Source organism: Ranitomeya variabilis, chromosome 4 (assembly GCF_051348905.1).
Source record: "Ranitomeya variabilis isolate aRanVar5 chromosome 4, aRanVar5.hap1, whole genome shotgun sequence".
Classification (NCBI taxonomy): domain Eukaryota; kingdom Metazoa; phylum Chordata; class Amphibia; order Anura; family Dendrobatidae; genus Ranitomeya; species Ranitomeya variabilis.
Window position 1 is genome coordinate 377,465,501 of NC_135235.1, and position 23,212 is coordinate 377,488,712.

The 23,212-nt window shown below is 44.5% G+C and overlaps 1 protein-coding gene across 2 annotated transcripts in view; it reads left to right on the top strand.

Moving 5' to 3' along the window:
- CHUK (component of inhibitor of nuclear factor kappa B kinase complex) overlaps positions 1-23,212 on the top strand; it is a 192,203-nt gene that overhangs the window by 114,421 nt on the left and 54,570 nt on the right. For both annotated transcript variants that reach the window (XM_077250778.1, XM_077250779.1), the window contains 3 exons: positions 3,538-3,673; positions 3,764-3,958; positions 20,705-20,807. In XM_077250778.1, coding sequence (XP_077106893.1) covers positions 3,538-3,673; positions 3,764-3,958; positions 20,705-20,807 — 434 coding nt within the window. The remainder of the gene's footprint in view (positions 1-3,537; positions 3,674-3,763; positions 3,959-20,704; positions 20,808-23,212) is intronic.

Here is a 23,212-nt window from a genome sequence, read left to right on the forward strand (position 1 = left end):
GGTAGATACAAAGGGAATCCGCTTTTCCCTGACCCTAACTCTCTTTTCCCTCACAAAGGCTCTCGGTGTCTCCTTAGCCCTATTCAAAAAAAATTTAACACCACTCTCTGGGTAACCTCTATTTAAGAATTTGTTACACATCTCATCCAATCTACTGTCCAAGCGTGAGTCGTCTGAGACTATTTTCCTCACTCTGAGCATCTGGCTCCAAGGCAGTGACTCTAGCATATTCTTCGGATGATGGCTATTAAACTGTAATAGGCTATTCCTATCTGTCTTCTTCACGTATAAATCCGTTTTTAAAAAGGACCCATCCTTATACACCATTGTGTCTAAAAATTGAACCTGTTCTTGAGAATGTTATTGTGAAGCTGAGTTCTGGAAATATGTCATTTAGCTCATTATGAAAATCCAAGAGTTCCTTTAGTTGTCCCTCCCAGACTACAAACACATCGTCAATGTAGCGCCACCAGGCCCGGACCTGGGGCCAAAACCGGGAGACATACACGTGCTGGTCCTCGAGTACCGCCATGTAGATGTTAGCATAAGTGGGGGCCACATTGGACCCCATGCCGGTACCTCTCAGCTGCAGGTAATAATCATCCCCAAAAAGGAAATAATTCCTTCTGAGGATGAACTCCAGCAGCTGGAGGACCAGACGTGCACGGCCTGGCCCCACGTCCGAGCCCGATAGCGCCACATCAACAGCCGCCAAGCCCCTGTCGTGCTCTATGGAGGTGTATAACGAGACCACGTCAAAGGACACTAGTAACGTATCAGCTGTAACATCTAGATTTTCAATTTTATTCAAGAAATCATCCGTATCCCGGATGTAAGACTTCGCCATTGAGGCAAACCCAGACAACACCTTATCAAGAAAAATTGACACTTTATTGAAAATAGAGCCACGACCCGAGACAATCGGGCGACCCGGGGGGTCAAAATAATCTTTATGGATTTTCGGCAAAACGTATATTAATTGTTGTGAATTCCGTTCTGGAGCTCCCTCCTGTGGTTGCTAATGGTATTTTTGTGAGTTCTGCCCTTGGGCTCCCTCTGGTGGTTTCGAGTGGAACTGCTGCTCCTTTAGGTAGCTGTAGCAGCTGCCTTCACTAATCGCCTTGCCTGGGTTTGTTATTTAAACCTGCTCTGGGCTTTAGTTCATGCCAGCTGTCAATGTTCTTGGTTGGATTTGGTTCTCTCCTTGGATTTCTCATATGGCCTGTCCTTGTCAGTAAAAGATAAGTTTTTGCTAGTTCTTGTTTGTCCATTTGCTTGGACTCTATTGCTCTGCAAATATGTCTCTTTTTGTCCAGCTTGTCACTATGTTATATTCAGGCTAGCTGGTAGCTCTGGGGAAGCAGATTTGCCCCACCACACCGTGAGTCGGTGTGGAGTTCATTTTTGTAAACTCTGCGTGGATTTTGTAGTTTTTAATACTGACCGCACAGTATCCTTTTCTCTCTGTCTATCAAGTTTAGTATTGGCCTCCTTAGCTGAAATCTGATTTCATTTCTGTGTACGTCATTTCCCTCTCCACTCAGTCAATATTTGTGGGGGGCTATCTTTCCTTTTGGGGTTTTCGCTGAGGCAAGATAGCTTTCTATTTCCTTCTTTAGGGGTAGTTAGTTCTTAGGCTGTGAAGAGGTGTCTAGGGAGAGTCAGGAACATCCCACGGCTATTACTAGTGTTGTTGTTAGGATTAGGGACTGTGGTCAGTCAAGATACCACCTCCTCAGAGCTCGTCCCATGTTGCGTTTTAGCCACCAGGTCATAACAATTAATGGCCTGACCGGACAACTAGTAATCAGGTATTCAGACAGCTTAGAGTCAATCAGGCCATCCAACAAGGCCTCATTGACTATAAGCTGTAACTCTTGCTGGAAACGCAAAGTAGGGTCACTTGCCAGTTTACAATAGACATTAGTATCAGCCAATTGGCGTAATATCTCCATTTTATATTTAGCAGTATCCATTACAACCACCGCCCCACCTTTATCGGCGGCCTTTATTGTAATGGATGTATTCAAGGAGAGGTTATTCAGTGCTCTTTTCTCGTCAACGGTAAGGTTGTGTTGAACACGATTCCTATGTGTCCTTCTCAGTGTTTCAAATTCTTTCTCAGCACACAGCTGTCACACTCACATCTTCTTGGCGCCGGGCGGCGCCTCCTCCTCGCCGCTGTTTTCAAAAGTAGCCGGCGCCTGCGCTCTTATCCCCTGCCTGGTGCGGGCGCAGTGAGCGCTGCCCGTCTTTCCTCATATGCAGTCTAGCTGACTGCGCCTGCGCGGCCGCCCTGCCTGTGAATCCCAGCAATGTGAATAAATCATAAGTCACTGAGGGGCTGGGATTCACAGGCAGGGTGACCGCGCAGGCGCAGTCAGCTAGACTGCATATGAGGAAAGACGGGCAGCGTTCACTGCGCCTGCACCAGGCAGGGGATAAGAGCGCAGGCGCCGGCTACTTTTGAAAACAGCGGCGAGGAGGAGGCGGCGCCAAGAAGATGTGAGTGACAGCTGTATGCTGTCTGAAGCAGGGGGGAAACGCCGCCCTACTTGACTGAGGACCAGGTATTTCGGACAAATTATAAAACTGATTATTTCTCTAGTTACAGCACCCAGAACTAAAAGAGCCACCTTGTCAGAATGCAGCATTACTGCTGCACAAGGTGGCTCTTTTCGTTTGAAACGACTTGGGGGGGGGGGGGGACAGGTTCCCTTTAAAAATAGTACAGTACTTATTGCAAAAAAGCAAGATATCATATATTGAAGCTCACAAAAAATGAGAAAGTTATGGCTGCTACTACTAAGAATGAGTGAATGAACAAAAAAAGAATTTCATAGGTCCCAACCATTCCCGGGACAGTCCCAGATTTGGGGTTAAGTTACCCTTTTACCCAGTCTCCTGAATGTCCCTCACTGCCAGTGCCCCTTTTGGCATCTCAACATGTCAGGGCAGAAAAAAATTCAAAATGTGTGTGTTGAGCAGTGTAGATAAGTGCGGCCCAAAATGTTGCCACTACGTGTGCCACGTAGTTTGTCCTGCTTTTTCCTCAGAACTTCAGATGACTGATGGTGCTAGATAAAGTAGCAGGTAGCGTAGCTGATGAGAAAAGTGTCTTCTCTCTCTGATGCATCGCCATGCCCCCCTGTGCACAAAGTGCTTTAAACTTATTGGAAGAAAGAGGGTCCTACTGCAATCACATCAGAAGGTGCAGCTATATTTGCTGCCGCTCATGATTTAATTTCTTAATTTAGTCGCCTTATTTTTTGTTATCATTAGTTGGAAAATGAACATTAGGCTGTGGTTAGGGTAACAAAGAACACCTTTCCATCAAGCTCAAAGCAATAAAACTTCAAAAAATATTAAAAAATAAAATTGTATTCAGACAAGGAATTGGTACAGATTTACAGAACAGATGTATGTAAACCACTATTTGCTTAGAGAGAGAAAGATACAACATGGAAGACGCTTGGGAATATAGATGCTACAAACATCAAGATAAATGTGTTTGTTTGTTTTTTACCCTTTATATAGCATCATGGTAGATCAACTGGAGACTTGGTTACAATTAGTTTTAAACTGGGATCCTCAGCAGAGAGGTGGCGGTATGGATAACCACACTGGCAGTCCACACTGCTTTGTGTTAATGGACCATATTCTGAATCTAAAGGTATGCGCTCTGTTATATTTTCCAGTCTATTATTGTCTGTTAGAAGTGTGTATTGGATAATCATGGCTCATTCATTTTACTCCATTGAAGATTGTCCACATATTGAACATGACATCTGCAAAGATTTTGCCCTTCCTCCTGCCACTAGATGAAAGTCTGCACTCCCTGCAGGCTCGCATTGAGAAAGAGACTGGAATAACAACATGCAACCAGGAATTATTGCTTGAGATGGGAATATCTCTTGATCCCCGGAAGCCGGCTTCACAATGTGTAATCGATGGAGTGGTAAGAAGAAATTATCATGTTGGCAACATTCATACTTTTGAAATCAATACGTTTTATGGGTAAATATATTTTTATTAAAGAGAAAAGAATTTTACAAGAAAAACAGTAGTTGAAAACTACGACAATGATCAAAGTACTTTTTCTTATAATATACAATTCGAGAAGAGTAACGCAAAAAACACTCGTTCACAAACCTTGCATAAATCTTACATAAAAGAAAGGAGAAAAAAAACGGTAACTTTAACATATAAGCAATAACTCCTTGCCCTAGCAACAGGCGAGGACTTTCATTACCGTGAATAAAAGAAAGCATACCTAAAATCAGTTCGACCATGTCCCCTAGAGCGAGACATGCACGCAAATAGTAACATTATAAAAGTAACTGGTAAATCATGGTACAGACCTATCACACCGAGCTGGTGGAAGGTGAACAGCTCACCCAGGGGGGAGATAGAAAGAGGAGGAAATAGAGGGGGGAGCCCACGTAGGTGGGGCTCAAGAAAAGAAATATAAAATGAGAACACGAAAAGAAAAGAAGAGTAGCTTAGTAATCGACTGTAGAATAGACAGGTGTATTCAGGTAAACAGGTCAGGGAAACGAGCAGAATCTTTAAATAGAATCCATTCAGTCCAGATACCTAAAAAGGAGACCCTTGTCTGTGAAAGGTCTGCATCAATTTCCTCCATCCTAAAGATGGTTTCAAATTCTGAAAACCACTCCACAACATCGGGGGGAACCGGGTCTTGCCATCGACGGGGGATCACCGTCCTAGCAGCCGCTAGGCAAAATTTAAGGATGTCTTTTTTTTGGGATCCCACCGAACCGGGAATCATGGAGAGCAATGCCATCTCCGGAGTACCGGTGATGTGCTTGCCTGTGATAAAACCATAATTTCTGAACACTTGGTCCCAGAATGTTCTAATTAAGGGGCAGCCCCACCAGATATGCAAAAGGGAGCCAATACCATTTCCACACCTCCAGCAGCAGTTTGAAATTGAGGGAGAAAATTTGTGTAACCTGTCAGGTGTGAGGTACCACCTATATTGCAGTTTATACCCCTTCTCCGAGGCCTCACTGGAACTCGGGCGTTTATGGTTCATCAGGAAGCAACGCTCCCATTCCTCATCCGACAAAGTCCGCCCTAAATCCTTCTCCCAAGCAGACTGGAAATAGAGCCTTGCGTCAGAGTCAGGTGTTGAAAAAATTGAGTAGAGGGAAGAGATTCCCCTGCTCGGGGCGTCTCCACCGGCAAACAACAGTTCCAAGGGAGAGAGGAAATCAATACGTTTTGATAGTCTTCTCAACGAGTATGTTTTGTTTGATGGACCACCTTATTTCTGGGTTCAGCTATGGCTTCGTAAAATACATTGGTGCTTGTTCATATTTTTCTTTACCCTACGTATTTCTGATTGACTGTGTCGTAAAATAGCACAGGACCCTTTTCAGTATCTATTTCTCATTTGTGTACCTAAAGCACAGTAACCATGTTTATAGCCTGCAAACACTCATCTAATTAGTTTCTCTCGGGCTCTTCACTGGAGAACACAGAAATCATGGATAATATGCTGCCACATCGAGGCTGACACTAAGAATACATCTTAGAAAAAAAAAAAAAAGTCGGCTTCTCCCCTTCAGCCCACACCTGGCCGGTTGGAGACAGACTATAAGTCTGAGTTTCAGGTCTGATTTTGCTTATTTTTTCCTGCCTCGACTAACTTCTCTGTTTCACCCCCACTAAGCGACAGAAAGTACAGCCTGTAATGGTCAGTCTGTATCTTCTGTTGTTGATATGACTGGATTATTGTACCTGAATGCAGGTGATGATCAGGTGCCCAGGATAAATGTTCCTTTGCCTTTTAACTTCTGACTGCCAGAGCGTGAAGAGTTGCATGTTCACTTAACCTTTGCCAACAACACTACTTCCCTGCCTCATCTCCTCTTGCAGCTGCACCACACAGCTTTAGGGCTGCACATCCACAGAAGTCTGTCGTCTTTTGGAGGCATCTCACCACTGGCATCTCCACAGTCACCATTCTGCCTATACAGTCACCCTGTTCTATCCAGGGACACCAGCCATTGTGGCCTCGCCATGCAGGCAGCTGTCTAGCATCACTATGCCGCATATCACTGCCTCACCACTAATCACCTGTAAGTGTGCAAAGTCACTCTCCAGGGCCAGGTAGACTGTTCATCTGCTGGACGACTGATACTAGCAGTGCCACAGTAGTTCATCATGTCAAAAACTAGTTGAGGTCATTCTCACCAGCCTATTTTCGTGGGTTAATCTGTGGCCATTTACAATCCCTCAGATAACCTTGCAACCCAGATGCTACTCTGACTACTTCCCAGAGTGAGTCACAACCACCAGCGGAAACCTCACAGTCAGGTGAATCCAGCAGGTGACCCTGTAACCAGCTAACTTAGACCCCTCCATAGGCTGTATTTTTGGTGAACGACAGGTCTCTGACCTCATCCTAGGCGAGTCAGATCTATGAACAGAGACCTTTTGGTTTGGCGAAGTTGCAAGATTTCTGCACTCTTCTCTAACTTCCAGGCAGAATGTTTTCCTCTGGTAAAGACCTCTCATCTTAGCACATTCATCAAATACAACCCCTGGCAAAAATTATGGATTCAACGGCCTTGTTCATTCAGTTGTTTAATTTTGTAAAAAAAAAGCAGATCAGATATGGCACAAAACTAAAGTCATTTCAAATGGCAACTTTCTGGCTTTAAGAAACACTAAAAGAAATCAAGAACCAAAAATGTCATAGTCGGTAATGGTTACTTTTTTTAACCAATCATAGGGGAAACATAATGGAATCACTCAATTCTGAGGAAAAAATTATGGAATCACCCTGTAAATTTTCATCCCCAAAAATAACACCTGCACCAAATTAGATCTGCTCGTTAGTCTGCATTTAAAATGGAGTGATCATACCTTGGAGAGCTGTTGCACCAAATGGACTGACATGAATCATGGCTGCAACACGAGAGATGTCAATTGAAACAAAGGAGAGGATTATCAAACTCTTAAAAGAGGGTAAATCATCACGCAATGTTGCACAGTCAGCTGTGTCTAAAATCTGGACCAAATACAAACAACATGGGAAGGTTGCTAAAGGCAAACATACTGGTTGACCAAGGAAGACATCAAACCGTCAAGACCAGAAACTTAAAGCAATATGTCTCCAAAATGCTCAACAAAACAAATGAGGAACGAATGGGTGGAAACTGGAGTCGTCTGTGACTGAACTGTAAGAAACCGCCTAAAGGAAATGGGATTTACATACAGAAAAGCTAAACGAAAGCCATCATTAACACCTAAACAGAAAAAAACAAGGTTACAATGGGCTAAGGAAAATCAATCGTGGACTGTGGATGACTGGATGAAAGTCATATTCAGTGATGAATCGCGAATCTGCATTGGGCAAGGTGATGATGCTGGAACTTTTTTGTTTGGTGCCGTTCCAATGAGATTTATAAAGATGTCTGCCTGAAGAGAACATGCAGATTTCCACAGTCATTGATGATATGGGGCTGCATGTCAGGTAAAGGCACTGGGGAGATGGCTGTCATTACATTTTCAATAAATGCACAAGTTTATGTTGATATTTTGGACACTTTTCTTATCCCATCAATTGAAAGGATGTTTGGGGATGATTAAATCATTTTTCAAGATGATAATGCATCCTGCCATAGAGCAAAAACTGTGAAAACATTCCTTGAAAAAAGACACATAAGGTCAATGTCATGGCCTGCAAATAGTCCGGATCGCAATCCAATTGAAAATCTTTGGTGGAAGTTGAAGAAAATGGCCCATGACAAGGCTCCAACCTGCAAAGCTGATCTGGCAACAGCAATCAGAGAAAGTTGGAGCCAGATTGATGAAGAGTACTGTTTGACACTCATTAAGTCCATGACTCAGAGACTGCAAGCTGTAATAAAAGCTAGAGGTGGTGTAACAAAATACTAGTGATGTTTTGGAGTGTTTTTTTGTTTTTCATGATTCCATAATTTTTTTTCTCAGAATTGAGTGATTCCAATTTATTTTTTTTATGCTTGGTTAAAAAAAAAGTAACCATTACTGACTGCCACATTTTTTGTTCTTGATTTCTTTTAGTGTTTCTTAAAGCGAGAAAGTTGCCATTTGAAATTACTTTAGTTTTGTGCCATGTCTGTGATCTGCTTTTTTTTCTACAAAATTAAACAACTGAATGAACATCCTCCAAGGCCGGTGATAACATAATTTTTGCCAGGGGTTGTAGTTCAGTTTGCCTTGCTTCAGCACTTTGTGCTGGAGGAGAATGGCTCCCTTTTTGTTGATTCTAACCTTTAGCATAAAATGTTTCCTCTAATTTTAGAGGCATGGGTGACTTCTTTACTCAGCTAGTCTTTATTTTTACTGTGTGGTGGGGGGTGTAGGCCGATCGCACTTGTTGCTTTTTTAGCCAATCAGAGGCCTTTGTTCACTGCATCTTAGGCCATTGATCAGATATACTGGGATTTTTGCTCCCAGAATCTCTAGTCGGGCCACCTCACATCTTGACCATCTGACCTAAGCACCGGGCTTTTTTTTTTTTTTTTTTTTTAGGGAATCCTCAAATTCTCTGATCTTGTGAATTTCATCGACCCTGGTCGGGTGCTACTAGACGCATTGAGTGGCTATTGAAGCCTTCCCTTGAGGTGGCTAGTTCAGTACTTTGGGACATCCTTTATGCATTTATGCTATCTTTGTCCCAGAGGAGGTCTCCACCTTATCCTAGTCCTTTTTGCCTATGGTCCTAGATGGCTGGGTTAGAGATTAGTAGCAATGTTTCCATCCTTTCACCTCCTATAGGAATGCTGGGCAGCTCTGTCTCATTCAAGTCTTATAGCAGGTCTTGCAGACAATGGACTTTTGTTGTGTTAACTGGACCACCTATTTCCTCAACTTCAGTTTTTTGGTAGGTGACAGTTCAAGGCATAGGTCAGGGCTCTTCTTTATTCTAGGGGGGAGTCTTGGTCTTACCCATCAGGGCAAGATTCTTGCCTTATTTTAGGCTGAAAGTTTTGAATGCCGTCTGATAAGCTCAGGATTCTTCAGGTTGAGTCTAGAGCTGTATCTCTTTATTGCAGATTCTGTCACCACCCATAGCATCCAGATAGACCTTTCCAAACGGTTTCCTATTCTATCATAATTCTTGGTCCTTTAATTTACTGGCAGGACTTCTGGGTCTGCAGTTCAAAAGGCTTCAGCCCCTTCTAATTTTGTTGAACTGACAAGGATTAGGGAACAAGGGCCTTAGATGTCACGTTTTGCCATTTTATTTAAAAACCATCTACTCTATACCTATTGACAACATTCCTATGGCAATAGCCTCCTCTTTATTTTTTACATGTGGGTCTTGAGCCAGGGTTTACATCCAAAAACAAGGTCCCTGCCTTGGCTATTCTTTGTCCAGCACAGCCTGACTTGTAGTCCATAAGTCACAACTGCACAACAGCGAACTCAGGCCCACCTTGTCAGTCTACTTGGATCTGGAGAACCTCAATCTGGTGTTGTGTCCTTTGGTCATCTCCTTTTGTGCCAAGAAGAAATCTCTCTCCGTTCCGGCTTTCCAACAGGGTGATTTCTTCTTCTTGGTGATCTGTTCATTCAGATGAGGCTCAAAGTCTGCTCGCGCTCTCTCTCTATCTCTCTCTCTCTGAAGAGGCTCAGTGTCTGCTTGCTCACTCTCTCTTTCTCTCTCTTTCTCTTTCTTTCTCTCTTTCTCTCTTTTTCTTTCTTTTTCTCGCTCTTTCTTTTTTTTTTACTTAAATAGATTTTTATTAAGTATAAAATCACAATAAACATTTTACAACAATACAGGGATTTTGAAAAGATTCCCCCCCATTTAGACAGCTTATGCTCTCCCTTAGCATATCGTAAACCAGCATATACTTTAGTATTATGTGATGACTCCTACTGTCCCCTTATAAACAAACATTCCAACAGGAAAAAACTTATTAAAATGATTCTCATGCCTAAGATACTGTATGTTCTCCATAACTCACCTATTTGGATACCATGTGGGAAATTTAAGCTGATTAACTCCTTCTTTAGGAATTTGGTGTGGGGGAAGCAGCAGGTTAGGTTGGAGACGCTTCAGAGACCTAAGGATGAAGGAGGTTTGGCTTTGCCTAACCCTGAAATATACTTCCTGGCGGCTCAGTGCCAGCACTTAAAGGGCTGGGAGCGTGAGGAGTCTTCCAGCGTGGTACAACGGCTGATAGAGAGGGTGACGACAAGATGTTCTGTGGTACAGTGCTTGGAAGATGGGTCTCTGGGGGCTCTTGGGAAAATCTATCCTACGCTATTCCTGATATATAAATTATGGGGAAGAGTTAGACAAATTTGTGGAGTCACCTGTCTTACCAGGTTCTCCCCGCTGTGGTTTAATAACAATTTACTGGAGTTTATGGCAATAGGATGCTTACCAGAATGGCAGGCCAGGGGGATACGATATGTCTATCAGGTTCTAGAGCGGCAAGAGTTGAAATCCTTTTCCCAGCTGCAATCAGAATTTGGTATTAGGACTTCTGGGGGATATCAATATGCACAGGTGAGACATGAGTTTAATGCCCAGAACAGGGGAGACTGTTTTAAAATTCAAGGCGATTTAGTGTTGGAGTATGTGTGTGGAGAGGGGGCAACGAGAGGGTTTATTTCCACCTTGTACAGAGACCTACTACATACTCATTTACTGGGTTTCCCGATTGGCGCTAGAACTAAATGGGAGAAAGAATTGGGCCATTTAGAGGATGAAACATGGATGTCTGTGTTAGAATGGATACCAAAACTGTCACTGAATGAACTGTACAGACTGTCTCCGCTTTATATCCTACATAGAGTGTATAGATCTCCAGATGTCTTGTATAAGGCCGGATTGCGGTCTGACTCAGAGTGCCCTAGGTGCAGGAATGACAATGCTGGACTGCTTCACATGCTCTGAACGTGTCCAAGGTTGGCTGCTTTCTGGTTGGTGATTATCAGTTGAATAGAGGGGGCTTATAGATGCGAATAGAGGGGGCTTATAGATGCGTGGCCCCAAGGGAACCGGTGATGTGTTTGTTGGGATATGTAGAGGAGATAAGAGTAGATAACAATTTGAAGATAGCAATTGCTAGACTATTGTACATGGCTCGAAGGTCATAGCAAGAAACTGGATAAAAGAGGATCCACCTTCGAGAGAATACCTTCACTATGTGAAACATGTTATTACTCTAGAAAAGGGGGTTTACCAGAAAAGAGGGAAAGTGGAGTTTTATGATAAACTGTGGATGCCTTGGCTGGAATTAGGAAGGGCAGGGATGAGGGAAGAACATTCTGTGAAGGTTGACTCGGCCCAACACTGACAAGTGCAATTTAGGGTACCGTCTCACATTGGCACTTTGATCGCTACGACGGCACGATCCGTGACGTTCCAGCGATATCCATACGATATCACTGTGTCTGACACGCAGCGGCGATCAGGGACCCCGCTGAGAATCGTACGTCGTAGCAGATCGTTTGAAACTTTATTTCGTCGCTGGAACTCCCGCTGTCATCGCTGGATCGGTGTGTGTGACACCGATCCAGCGATGCGTTCGCTTGTAACCAGGGTAAATATCGGGTTACTAAGCGCAGGGCCGCGCTTAGTAACCCGATGTTTACCCTGGTTACCATTGTAAATGTAAAAAAAAAAAAAACAGTACATACTTACATTCCGGTGTCCGTCAGGTCCCTCGCCGTCTGCTTCCCTGCACTGACTGTGAGCGCCGGCCGTAAAGTGAAAGCAGAGCACAGCGGTGACATCACCGCTCTGCTTTGGCCGGCGCTTACACAGGATGCAGGAGGAGTGCAGGGAAGCGGACGCCGGGCACCGGAATGTGAGTATGTGTTTTTTTTATTTTACGTTTACGCTGGTAACCAGGGTAAACATCGGGTCACTAAGCGCGGCCCTGCGCTTAGTAACCCGATGTTTACCCTGGTTACCCGGGGACTTCGGCATCGTTGGTCGCTGGAGAGCTGTCTGTGTGACAGCTCCCCAGCGACCACACAACGACTTACCAACAATCACGGCCAGGTCGTATCGCTGGTCGTGATCGTTGGTAAATCGTTTTGTGTAACGGTACCCTTAGACCATGCCCCTACTTTTGCCTTAAGAACCCCCAACACGGGAGTCAAATTCTTATGCAAGTAATCTGTAATCGGCAGAGAGATCCATATCCCCAAATATTTGAATTGATCAGCCACTTTAAGTCTGCCTCCCTACGTCATCTACCTTAAACAGAGTTGATTTATTCCAATTTATCCTCAACCCCGACAATGCTCCAAATCTTTCGATAAGCTGAATAGCATTTCCTAATGAACTCTGTGGATCGCTCAGCAACAGCAGTATGTCGTCCGTGTATAACGCTATCTTTTCTTCAATTGACCCGTACTTAAACCCAGATACTTCAGCAGACTGCCTAATCTTGGCAGCCAGCAGCTCAACAGCCAAAGGAAACAGGAGAGGGGAGAATGGACACCCCTGTCTCGTCCCTCTATGTAACTTAATCGTTCGAGAAAACTCTCCATTCACCCTAACTCTAGCCACTGGCTGCGCATACAGCAGTTTGACCCAGGACATAAATTGTGGACCAAAACCCAAACCGTTTTCTCGCTCTTTCTCTCGCTTTCTCTTTCTCTCGCTTTCTCTTTCTCTCGCTTTCTCTTTCTCTCGCTTTCTCTTTCTCTCGCTTTCTCTTTCTCTCGCTTTCTCTTTCTCTCGCTTTCTCTTGCGCTCTGTCTCCTCTGTCTCCTTCTCTCTGTCTCCTCTCTCTGTCTCCTTCTCTCTTTGTCTCCATCTCTCTCTGTCTCCATCTCGATCAATCGATCCCTCTCTCTCGTTTTCTACTTTCATTCTGCCAGTGCAAAAGATTGGGCTAAGCAAGGGTGTCCTTACTGAGGCATGACTCTTTCACCTCGTATGATAGAGGCCTCCTCGGTAATATACCTTTAAGTGTCTGTTCTTCTATTCCATATGGTCACTACTTAGTCTTCAGTCCACATCTTTCTGAAACGCTTACATTTTCAATGGAAAGACTTGCGTCCAATGGATTCATGCCTTAGCCGAAGGATACTGCAAGCAGCAGTTGCTCAGGTGGTAACCTGAGGGATTGCTATTCTTCTTTCTGCAGTGCTGGTATTAATTTCCCCATCCAAGTGACTATGTTAGGACAGCCCATTATTTCTGTTTCTCACAGTGAAGTGCCCTAGAAAAGAGGATTTTTTGTACTCGCTCTAAAATCTTTCTCATAGCCTTCACTGGAGAAAACTACTCTCCCTTGTTTGGTTGGTCTTGGTTTTGCTTCTTTTCCTGCTATTGCACTAAATTAATAGCTTGATATCGGCTGGTCAGGTGTTGGTTGTTGGGGAGGAGCAGATTTTTTTTTTCTTCTAAGATGTATTTTTAGCGTCATACTTCAGGTAGCAACATATTGAAGGCTACGAAAGAGAGCAGTACCAAAAATCCTCCTTTGGTGTAGTACTTTTATAGGCAGATCTCCCGGCTTTTGTTGGTCTTCTTATTTTATTATTTTAGTTTAGTTTGTTTTTTTTTTTTGTTTTTTTAGATGAATCTCCTTAGTCATCACCCATTTTGCATTGCAGAGGATTTAGAGTACCATAGGTCATCAATATCTGTTGGTGGTGGAGCAACACTCGACGCCTCCGCTTATCAGCTCTTCCCAGTGCCGGCAGCAGACCGATGTGATTCGTTGCAGAGCTTCAAAGCGCCATCAACTCAAGTGTCCGCAGCCAGGTACTGACATCCGCTCCCTATTGAGATGAATAAGGTGTTGGTATGCAGTACCTGGCCGCAGCCACTATACTATTGACGGAGCTGTGCAGTTCATCTCTGCAACACACCCAGCAGCTGATCAGCGGAGGAGCTAGGTGTCGCACCCCCACTAATCAGATACTGATGACCTGTTCTAAGGATAGGCCATGAATATCAAAGTGTTTGTCAACCCGTTTAACCTCTTTACTGCCCAGCAATTCAAAGGGAACCTGTCACGCTAACCCCCCCCAGATGTTTGTAACTAAAAGAGCCACCTTGTGCTGCGCTAATGCTGCATTCTGACAAGGTGGCTCTTTTAGTTCGGGTTCCTGGCACTGCTGCAATAATCGCTTTTGAAGCGGCGCCCGGCGCGCAGAGGCCATGATGGACGGCTGGAAGGCTTTTGGATTAGCTGGGAAAGACCTATTATTGCGGCAGTGCGAGGGACCCGAACTAAAAGAGCCACCTTGTCAGAATGCAGCATTAGTGCTGCACAAGATGGCTCTTTTAGTTACAAACGCCTGGGGGGGGGGGGGGTGACAGGTTCCCTTTAACATTTTTGTTATTTCCTCCCCTTCTTCCAAGAGCCATAACTATTTTATTTATTTAGCAACATGAGGGCTTGTGTTTTGAGGGAAGAGTTATGCTTTTGAACAACACAACTCATTTTACCACATAGTGGACTAGGGTTTTTTTTTTTTTTTGGTCTCTGCAATACCACAAAAAAATACTGTAACCTGTGTCAAAAACATAACTTTTACCCCAAAATAATATCCATAAAATATCGTCTCGCCCCCCAAAAAGCATAAGCTGTCGCACAGCTCCATCAGCCAAAAAATGGTTATGGGTCTCAGAAAACAGTGCTACAAACCCCCATTTTTATTTTTTCAAATTTCTAATTTCTCCTTCGCCTCATTGGGGGACACAGACCGTGGGTGTATGCTGCTGCCAATAGGAGGCTGACATTAAGTGATACAAAAAAAGTTAGCTCCTCCCCAGCAGTATACACCTTCCTGCTGGCTCTCAGCTAACCAGTTCATGCTTAGTGTCCATAGGGGGCACATCTCTGGGTTTTCCCCAGATTCTTTTTTTTTACCATGAAGATGAGACAGGGGCCACGGACCCTTTTGAAGGGGTTCGATCTCCCCAAACCATCAACGGGCGAGCATGTGGAGTGTCGCCTCAACGTATCCTCTCCCGAAACGTGTGACACTATGCCGGACTCAGCCCTGACCACCCTAAGGTAGTAAAACCCTAGGCTGTACAGGTGCGTATGGGAGTCTGTGCGGCCCCCACTGCACCACCAATGCTGAGACTGCGGTGATGGAGGCAGACGGTCCCTCTCCCCATCTTTTGAAGGGATGGTGGAGTTAGGCTGCCTGCACCGTCCTGTATTATAGCCCCCCTTGCTAACCTTGGATCATGGGGCTGGGATGGCTCCTGCCGCAGCGCTTCACCTGCTCCAGGCTTCTAGATCTGCGTCTCTCTACCGGTATCTTCGGCCCCGCTCCAGTAAGTTCGGGCGGGCTCCGAAAGATTAGATCCGCCCTCCCTATCCGCATACGGACGCTGGTAAATTTAGCCCCCGGTTTCTGGGGCACTAGGCCTCAGATGGATGCCCCGCCCACCTCGCCGTGTCATCTTCTGGCGGTTCCGCCCCCTTCTACCATTGTGCGGATGCCGGGGAGGAGGGTTTAGGGTCTGCTTTCGGCCTTTATTTGGCCTCAGAATCTCCGCCCACAAACTTGTGTCAGCGGATCCGCCCCTTCAGGAGGGCGCACTTTTTTGGAGCCTGTGTCAGGAAAAGTCTACTGCTGCGCTTTGGGATGTGTTCAATAGGCCGGTCTGGGTTTTCAGGACTGGGGCAAGTGCTACTCCCTCCAGCCTGGCTGATACTCTTGCTTTTACCTGCCTTTTATGCAAAGATTATACCGGCAGGTAGGTCAGCATGCCTAGAAGGACCAAGGCTCATACGGTTCTATATATCTCTTGTCTCACTTGTCGTTCCGCTTGCCCAGAGTGCTCGTCTCTGAGAGGCCCTGTGGTTCCGAACGCGCTCAGGAGCCCTCCCCTGCGACTCAGCCCAGTGTGTCAGGAGCAGAAAGCATGGTCTCCACACCCCCCCCCCCCACCCCCCCGGAATGGGCTTTGTCTTTGTCGCAATCTATGGCATCACTAACAAAGGCAATTGAGTCCCTTCGGACCCCATCTGGGTCCAGGGGCAGCGGTTCGCCTGTCCTGGAGAGGTCCTTCGACTCACAGGAGCCTCCGGCCTGCAGGGACCGCTCTCTCACTAGGCAGACGCGGGGGAAACGAACCCACTCCGCTTCTCCCGGTCCGTCGGGTGCATCTGTATCCTTGAGTTCCATCTCTCGTTCACCCTCACCAGCGGAGATTAGTGAACATGGTTCGGAGTACGATTCCGAAGGGCCCCTCAATTTAGAGGCGTCTGATTACCAGGAGTCAGTAGACAGCCTCATTGAAGCCGTCAACTAAAACCTGGGGGTAGAGGACGTATCTACCTTGGCTTCCGGTCATAAGGTGTATTTTAAGCGGACCAAACAGCCCCATAGAGTAACCTTTTCCCGAAGACAGTACAGCTGATCAATCGAATTTCTTGAGCAGGAGACTAGCCGGTTCACGCCTCTCGGGTGCGGCTAGTTGCGCGGCGCTGTCAGCAGCAAAATACCATTACATCCAGAAGGGCATTATAGCTCAGAGAATGGAAGTGTACTCTGCGTTCAAAAAATCTCTGACATCACTCCCTGGGATCACATGTTTCCTATAGACCCAACCAGCAGTGGAAGAGTTGTCCAGGACGGTCTAGATCTAAGGGATCTTGGTTCCAAAAAGAGGGACCGAAAAGTAAGACTAATTCTGGACCTCAAACTTATACCAAGCTTGACAAGGTCCTCTCTCCCCTGGATTGGCAGCTTCATCTAGACAAGTTTTTTTTCTCATTTCCAGCCCAGCAGATATCCTTTTTGAGGATGATCCTGGACACTTCCAGAGGGTTGGTAATTCTCCCTTGAGACAAGGCCGTGGCTCTCCAACTCCGAACTCTCTTACTTGACCTCTCATTCTCTCATTCCATTCGATTGCTGGGAGGGTCATGAGGAAAAATGGTGACAGCAATGAAAGCTGTTTTTCCTTCACTTCGCTCATTTTCTGTAGGTCAAACAGGCTTTCAGAGGGTAGTCTCTGAGCTCCTTCCTCATCCGGGGAGTTCCTTCCGGTTCAATGATGATTAGTAACTGCCGTTGACAGCCTTCTTCTCCCGATCGTTGTTCTGGGGATCCGAACGATACGACTAGTCCTACAACAGGTCCTCTGCTTTCTCGTGGGTCTCCCATCTGAATTCAATCGGATAATGCCACGGCTGTCCCATACGTCAATCTTCTAGCAGGTACCCACGGTCAGGCATCATGGACGAGGTGCCTCACATTCTCTGATGGGCTGACATCTATCATTCGGTGATCTCAGCAGTACACATCCCAGGAGTAGACCTATAGACAGCAGACTTCTTCAGCTGTCAGGGTCCCGCCTCAAGTGAGTGGGAGCCTCTCTCGGAAGTCTTCTATCAGATCTTCCTTCTCTGGGGCACTCCAGATGTAGATCGGATGACGTCCAGACTGAACGCCAATGTACTCAAGTTCATAGTTCGGCCTCGAGATCCAAAAACCGTTGCAGTGAATGCTCTGGTTCTTCCGTGGTACCAGTTTCCGTAACCCCCCTTCCACTACCTCCGAGAGTCATTTTGAAGTGGGAAGGCCCTAGTGGTCCTGGGAGATCCGCTCAGATCACATTAGTTTTTTTTTGTTTTTCATTTGCGGAACTAGGACTTTTCCGTCTTATTCCAGCGAAACTGCGAGTAGGGTCTTTCTCGCAGGGAGTTTTCACATGTGGTCCTTCCCTTTCGCATACCATTGGATCTTTGGGTCCTTAATCGTCCTGGGAGTCATTCAGTAGACTCCTTTTGATCCGGACAGACTTCACTATCAGGGAAGGTCTCCTCTTTTTTTCTCTGCGATCTCGTCATACTGACAAGTCTTCGGAACTAGACGCTCTGTTCTTCAGACTTTTTTTTTCTTATTACCATCAAGGTAAGGTTGTCCTCAGGTCATCCCCATCCCTTGTTAACAGTCCACAAAAAGGGGATGGGTTCTCCATATTCTGGACGAAGTAAGTGCTCTGAGTAGGTACGTATCGAGCACGGCGTCCTTCTGAAGGTTGGACACCTTATTTGGGCTTCCTGACGGTCAGAGGAGTGCTTCCTGACGGTTACAGGAAGGGTTTAGCCATTTCATCGGTCAAGTTAGCCTGGTGGATTCGTTACACCATCCAGGAGTCCTTCTGGGTTAGACGTCAGCCTAACTCCACTCCACTCTGTCGATCGAGGTTTCTTAGGCTCTAGGCACCAGGCGTCAATAAGGCACGCCTGCAAGCTTGCGGGCTCGTCCAGTCCGCATGCAGCCATGAAGCACTATAATTCTCAGACTTCTACTGTTATGAGTCTGGGCAGGCGGACTCTGCAGGCCGCTGTGGCGCTATTGTAAGTAGCAGTTACACAGGGCCTGATCTGATGTTGTCCCCACCCAGGGACTGCTTTGGGACGTCCCACGGTCTGTGTCCCCCAATGAGGCGAAGGAGAAATAGGGATTTTTTGTGTACTCACCGTAAAATCCCTTTCTCCGAGCCATTCATTGGGGGGGCACAGCCCCCACCCTGTTATTAGCTTCGGCTTGTTTTGTAATTTGACATACTATACTCTCATATATAATTTGACATACTATACTCTCATATGTTATTATTGATCTCCTACTGCTTTTGTACCGAACTAGTTTGCTGAGAGCCAACAGCAAGGTGTATACTGGGGAGGAGCTAACTTTTTTTGTATCACTTAGGCTACTTTCACACTAGTGTCGTTTGGCCTCCGTCGCAATGCGTCGTTTTGGAGAAAAAACGCATCCTGCAAAAGTGCTTGCAGGATGCGTTTTTTCTCCATTGACTTGCATTAGCGATGGATTGCCACACGTCGCATCCGTCGTGCGACGGATGCGTCGTGTTTTGGCGGACCGTCGGCACAAAAAAAACGCTACATGTAACTCCGCCCCCTCCTCACCAGACCTTACAATGGGGCAGCGGATGCGTTGAAAAACTGCATCCGCTGCCCCCGTTGTGCGGCGCTTTCAACGCTAGCGTCGTTGAGTGGTGTCAGCTTCCTATTGGCAGCAGCATACATCCACGGTCTGTGTCCCCCAATGAATGGCTCGGAGAAAAGGATTTTACGGTGAGTACACAAAAAATCCCTATTTGTTTTCGTCACTTAAATAATTCACCAACTATACATGTTTGGTATCGCCATAATCATATTGATGAGAATAATCCTATTGTGAGGTCATTTTTACCACAAAATGTACACTGTAAAAACAATTGCTAAAAACATAAAATTCAGAATTATTTTTTTTCACATGAACTCCCCACTTGGAATTTAATTTTTTTCTTGTTTTCCAGTGCACAATGTGGTAAAATGCATGGGGTCATTCACAAGTCTGTGTAGACAGAAAAATAAGAGTTCTGGCTCTTAGAAGAATTGGAGGAAAAATACAAAACTGAAATTGACCCTGTTGTGAAGGTGTTAAGTCTTGTTTTAGGGTTACCATTTACATTATATTGTCTTATCCCAGTTGATCCTCCTGCTTTTAGATAAACTTCTACTTTGTGCCTGTAAGAGGGGTATAGCCTGTGTACTTGGAGCTAACATTTTTGGCTTAGTGGCAGCAGCCTATGCCTATGTGCACATGCTGTGGAATGGTGTGCGGATTTTTCCGCACTGATTTTGATAAATAAGCAGGGCAAAAACACTGCGTTTTTCCTGCAGATTTATCGCGGATTTACTGCGGATTTACCGCGGTTTTTGTGTGGATTCTACTGCGGTTTTACACCTGCGGTTTTCTAATATGGAGCACGTGTAAAACCGCTGCGGAATCCGCACAAAGAATTGACATGCTGCGAAAAATAAGCCGCTGCGTTTCTGTGCGTTTTTTTCCGCAGCATGTGCACAGCGGTTTTTATTTTACATAGGTTTACATGGTACTGTACACCGCATGGAAAACTGCTGCGGATCCGCAGCGTCAAAAATGCTGCGGATCCGCAGTAAAAACCACAACTTGTGAACATGGCCTATAACTACTATCTTCTGTGTCCCGCAATCTAAAAAAAAAACTTTGCTAATGAGTATGGGTATGTACACACACAAGTGTGCAGACATTTTTGCCTAAAAAAAACAAAAAACTTCTCTTGTCAGGATAAATGGTTCTCAAAAATCTTGCAATTATGCTTTTTTCCTCCACTAGAATGAGTGGTCAACACTGAAAGAATTGACATGCTGCACATGTGAAACTGCTTCAAACCTGCAAAGAAAAAATAAGCAGCATATGCATGAGATATCAGGAATCTCATACACTTTGCTGGGATAGTAAAATGCAGTGGTTTTTTTTTACAGGAAAAACCTGTCAAAAACGTTACCCTAACTGCTAATCTACCTGGTTAATTAATTTGGGTACAAAAATGTAACATACTTTATCTATTTTTTGTGTCTTTTATATCTTTCTTTTTCTCCAATACTGTAGCTCGTGTTCATAGGTCCATTAGTCAGCCTCCTACTAAGTGGCAGAGTGAGGGGTTGCAGTGTACAAGCACTTGTTGGTATCACAGCTCACCGAAATGTGTTGTGTTGCAGAACCAGTCATAGCCACAGTTTGTCTGTTTGTCTATTCCTTCTTTAGCTACATTATAGGTCATCGATAGTCGCATAAAGGAGAATTATAAGCAATTTTTAGGTGGTATTATTCTGGCTCTAACATCTATACAAATAAGCAGAGGTTAATGAGAACAATTGTTTGTTTTTCTTTCCGTACACAGCGAGGGTGGGACAGCTACATGGTATATTTGTTTGACAAAAGTAAAACTGCTTATGAAGGCCCCTTTCAGCCAAGGCACCTATCAGAATGTGTGAATTTTATTGGTAAGTCTTTTTTTAAATCCAGTATTTTTTTATTTTTATTGACATTTTTCAGATAACAGCATTACAGACATAAAAAGAACACAATCCCCAACCCCTCCCCTCTATCATACAACACCCTTAGGCTGGGTTCATACTGCGTTCTGGCAGTCCGTTAGACGGCATAACGCGGTGTAACGCAGTCCGTTAATGCTGCCATTAACCCCTATTTCGGGCGCATCGCCAAGCATGTCGTCATGGGCGTGCGCTAGCGATGTGCCGCCATTAAGTGACGGACCCTCGGACGCGGGCTGCAGCAGGTCTGTCACCGCTAGCGCAGATAGAGCATCTGCTAGCTCTATTTGCGCTAGCGCGATCACATTTCGGCACTTGCGTTAACGCAGTCCGTTGAACGGGCTGCTTTAACGCAATGTGAACCTAGCCTTAGAGTGTAACATTTCTATTATGTTCCACAGTTCTGCAACAGAAAGAATTTGTCATGATGAACAATTTAATGCTAGATCAGAATCATAACATATACCTTAGGTTTTAACATTTGAAGGTATTGCTAACATATTGTAAAAATGGGCAGTTACAGTAATCAAAACAGACAAGGCAAAATCTTTGCAGTACGTTAGATACTAAGCCACATCAATCCACGGAGCCCATAGTTTATCAAACATAGTTAGCGCCCCTTTTTTAATGCTCCTTTACCAGGTTTAACAACTAGTTAATTTTATTTATAAATTATGGGATCGTGGGCGCCTGGTCCAATATCCATTTCTGAGCTATTAATTTCTTAGCCATTTATAGCATACGTGACACTGCTGTCTTACCATGTTCATTAGTGTTCAGGTCCTCGACATACCCAATATACATAGAAAGGATGAGGGGTCTACATTAATTAGATAAACTCTATTAATAATTGCTAATACTCCTTTCCAGAAGGACTCCAGATAGGAAAAAAGTCCACATCATATGAATCATATCTGCTGACTATATTTTACATCTAGTACAAATAGAAACCCAATGTTCTATGGAAACTGGGGTGTCCTATACACCTGCTGTAACACATACAACTGAAACAATATATGGGATTCACTTAGGGACAATTGTGGAACTGTTTCCAAAATTTTGAGCAAATGGCTTTCTTTCATAGGACCTATCACACCCTCCCATTTTTCTTTCAAGCACATAGAGTATTTCATTAGGACAAGATCCAGCAGAATATTATAAAGTAATGAGATTGAGCCACTAAAGCTTTGTGAGCTGTCTATCCTCTGCATTACTAGATTTTTGAAGAACACAAGTATCTAGAGTGAGACCCTCTACCTGATATGCATGCCGTAACTGTAGATACTTATAAAATTCAGAGTGGGGTGATCCAAATTCACTTTTTAGTTGTGAAAATTCCTTGACTAAGTTGCCCATTAACACATGAATTAATCTATTCAGTCCCTTTTTAAGCTCCAAGTTTTAGACCCTGTTAATTGGTACAAATCGGAAAGCCATGGGGATTCCCACAGCGATGTGAATTGTGAAATCCCATATCTGCCTTGTAATTGTCTCACCATCCACCAAAGTTTGTGAATTAACAGTATAGTTGGAGTTGTACTTGCAGAGGTCTCAAATTTATGTGCCTCCAACTCTTTGTAAAACTTATTTGACTTAGGATGGTGTTGGAGTAGAAGACATTGAGTTGACCTGCCATATAAAAAAACAAGGTTTTGGAACTGCAAGGGCATACCCACTGTTTTGTTTATTTACAGTGTTTTCAGTTTAATTTACGGGGTTTGTCTTTCCCATACTAAATCCCTTAACACTTGATCAACTTTGAAAAAGTACCTCTGGGTTAACCATACTGGAGAATTGTGTAATACATACAATGCCTTGCGAAAGTATTCGGCCACCTGGAACTTTTCATCCTTTTCCAAAATATCATGCTTCAAACATAAAGATACCAAATGTACATTTTTGGTGAAGAATCAAGAACAAGTGGAACACAATTGTGAAGTTGAACTAAATGTATTGGTTATTTTTAAATATTTGTGGAAGTTCAAAAACTGAAAAGTGGGGCTTGCAGTATTATTCGGCCCCTTTAACTGAATACTTTCTTGCGCCACCTTTGGCTGCGATTACAGCTGCAAGTCGCTTGGGGTATGTCTCTATCAGTTATGTACATCGAGAGACTGAATTTCTTGCCCATACTTCCTTGGCAAACGGCTCGAGCTCAGTGAAGTTTGATGGAGATTGTTTGTGAACAGCAGTTTTCAGCTCTTTCCACAGATTATCGATTGGATTGAGGACTGGACTTTGACTTGGCCATTCGAACACCTGGATACGTTTATTTGTGAACCATTCCATTGTAGATTTTGCTTTATGTTTGGGATCATTGTCTTGTTGGAAGACAAATCTCTGTCCCAGTCTCA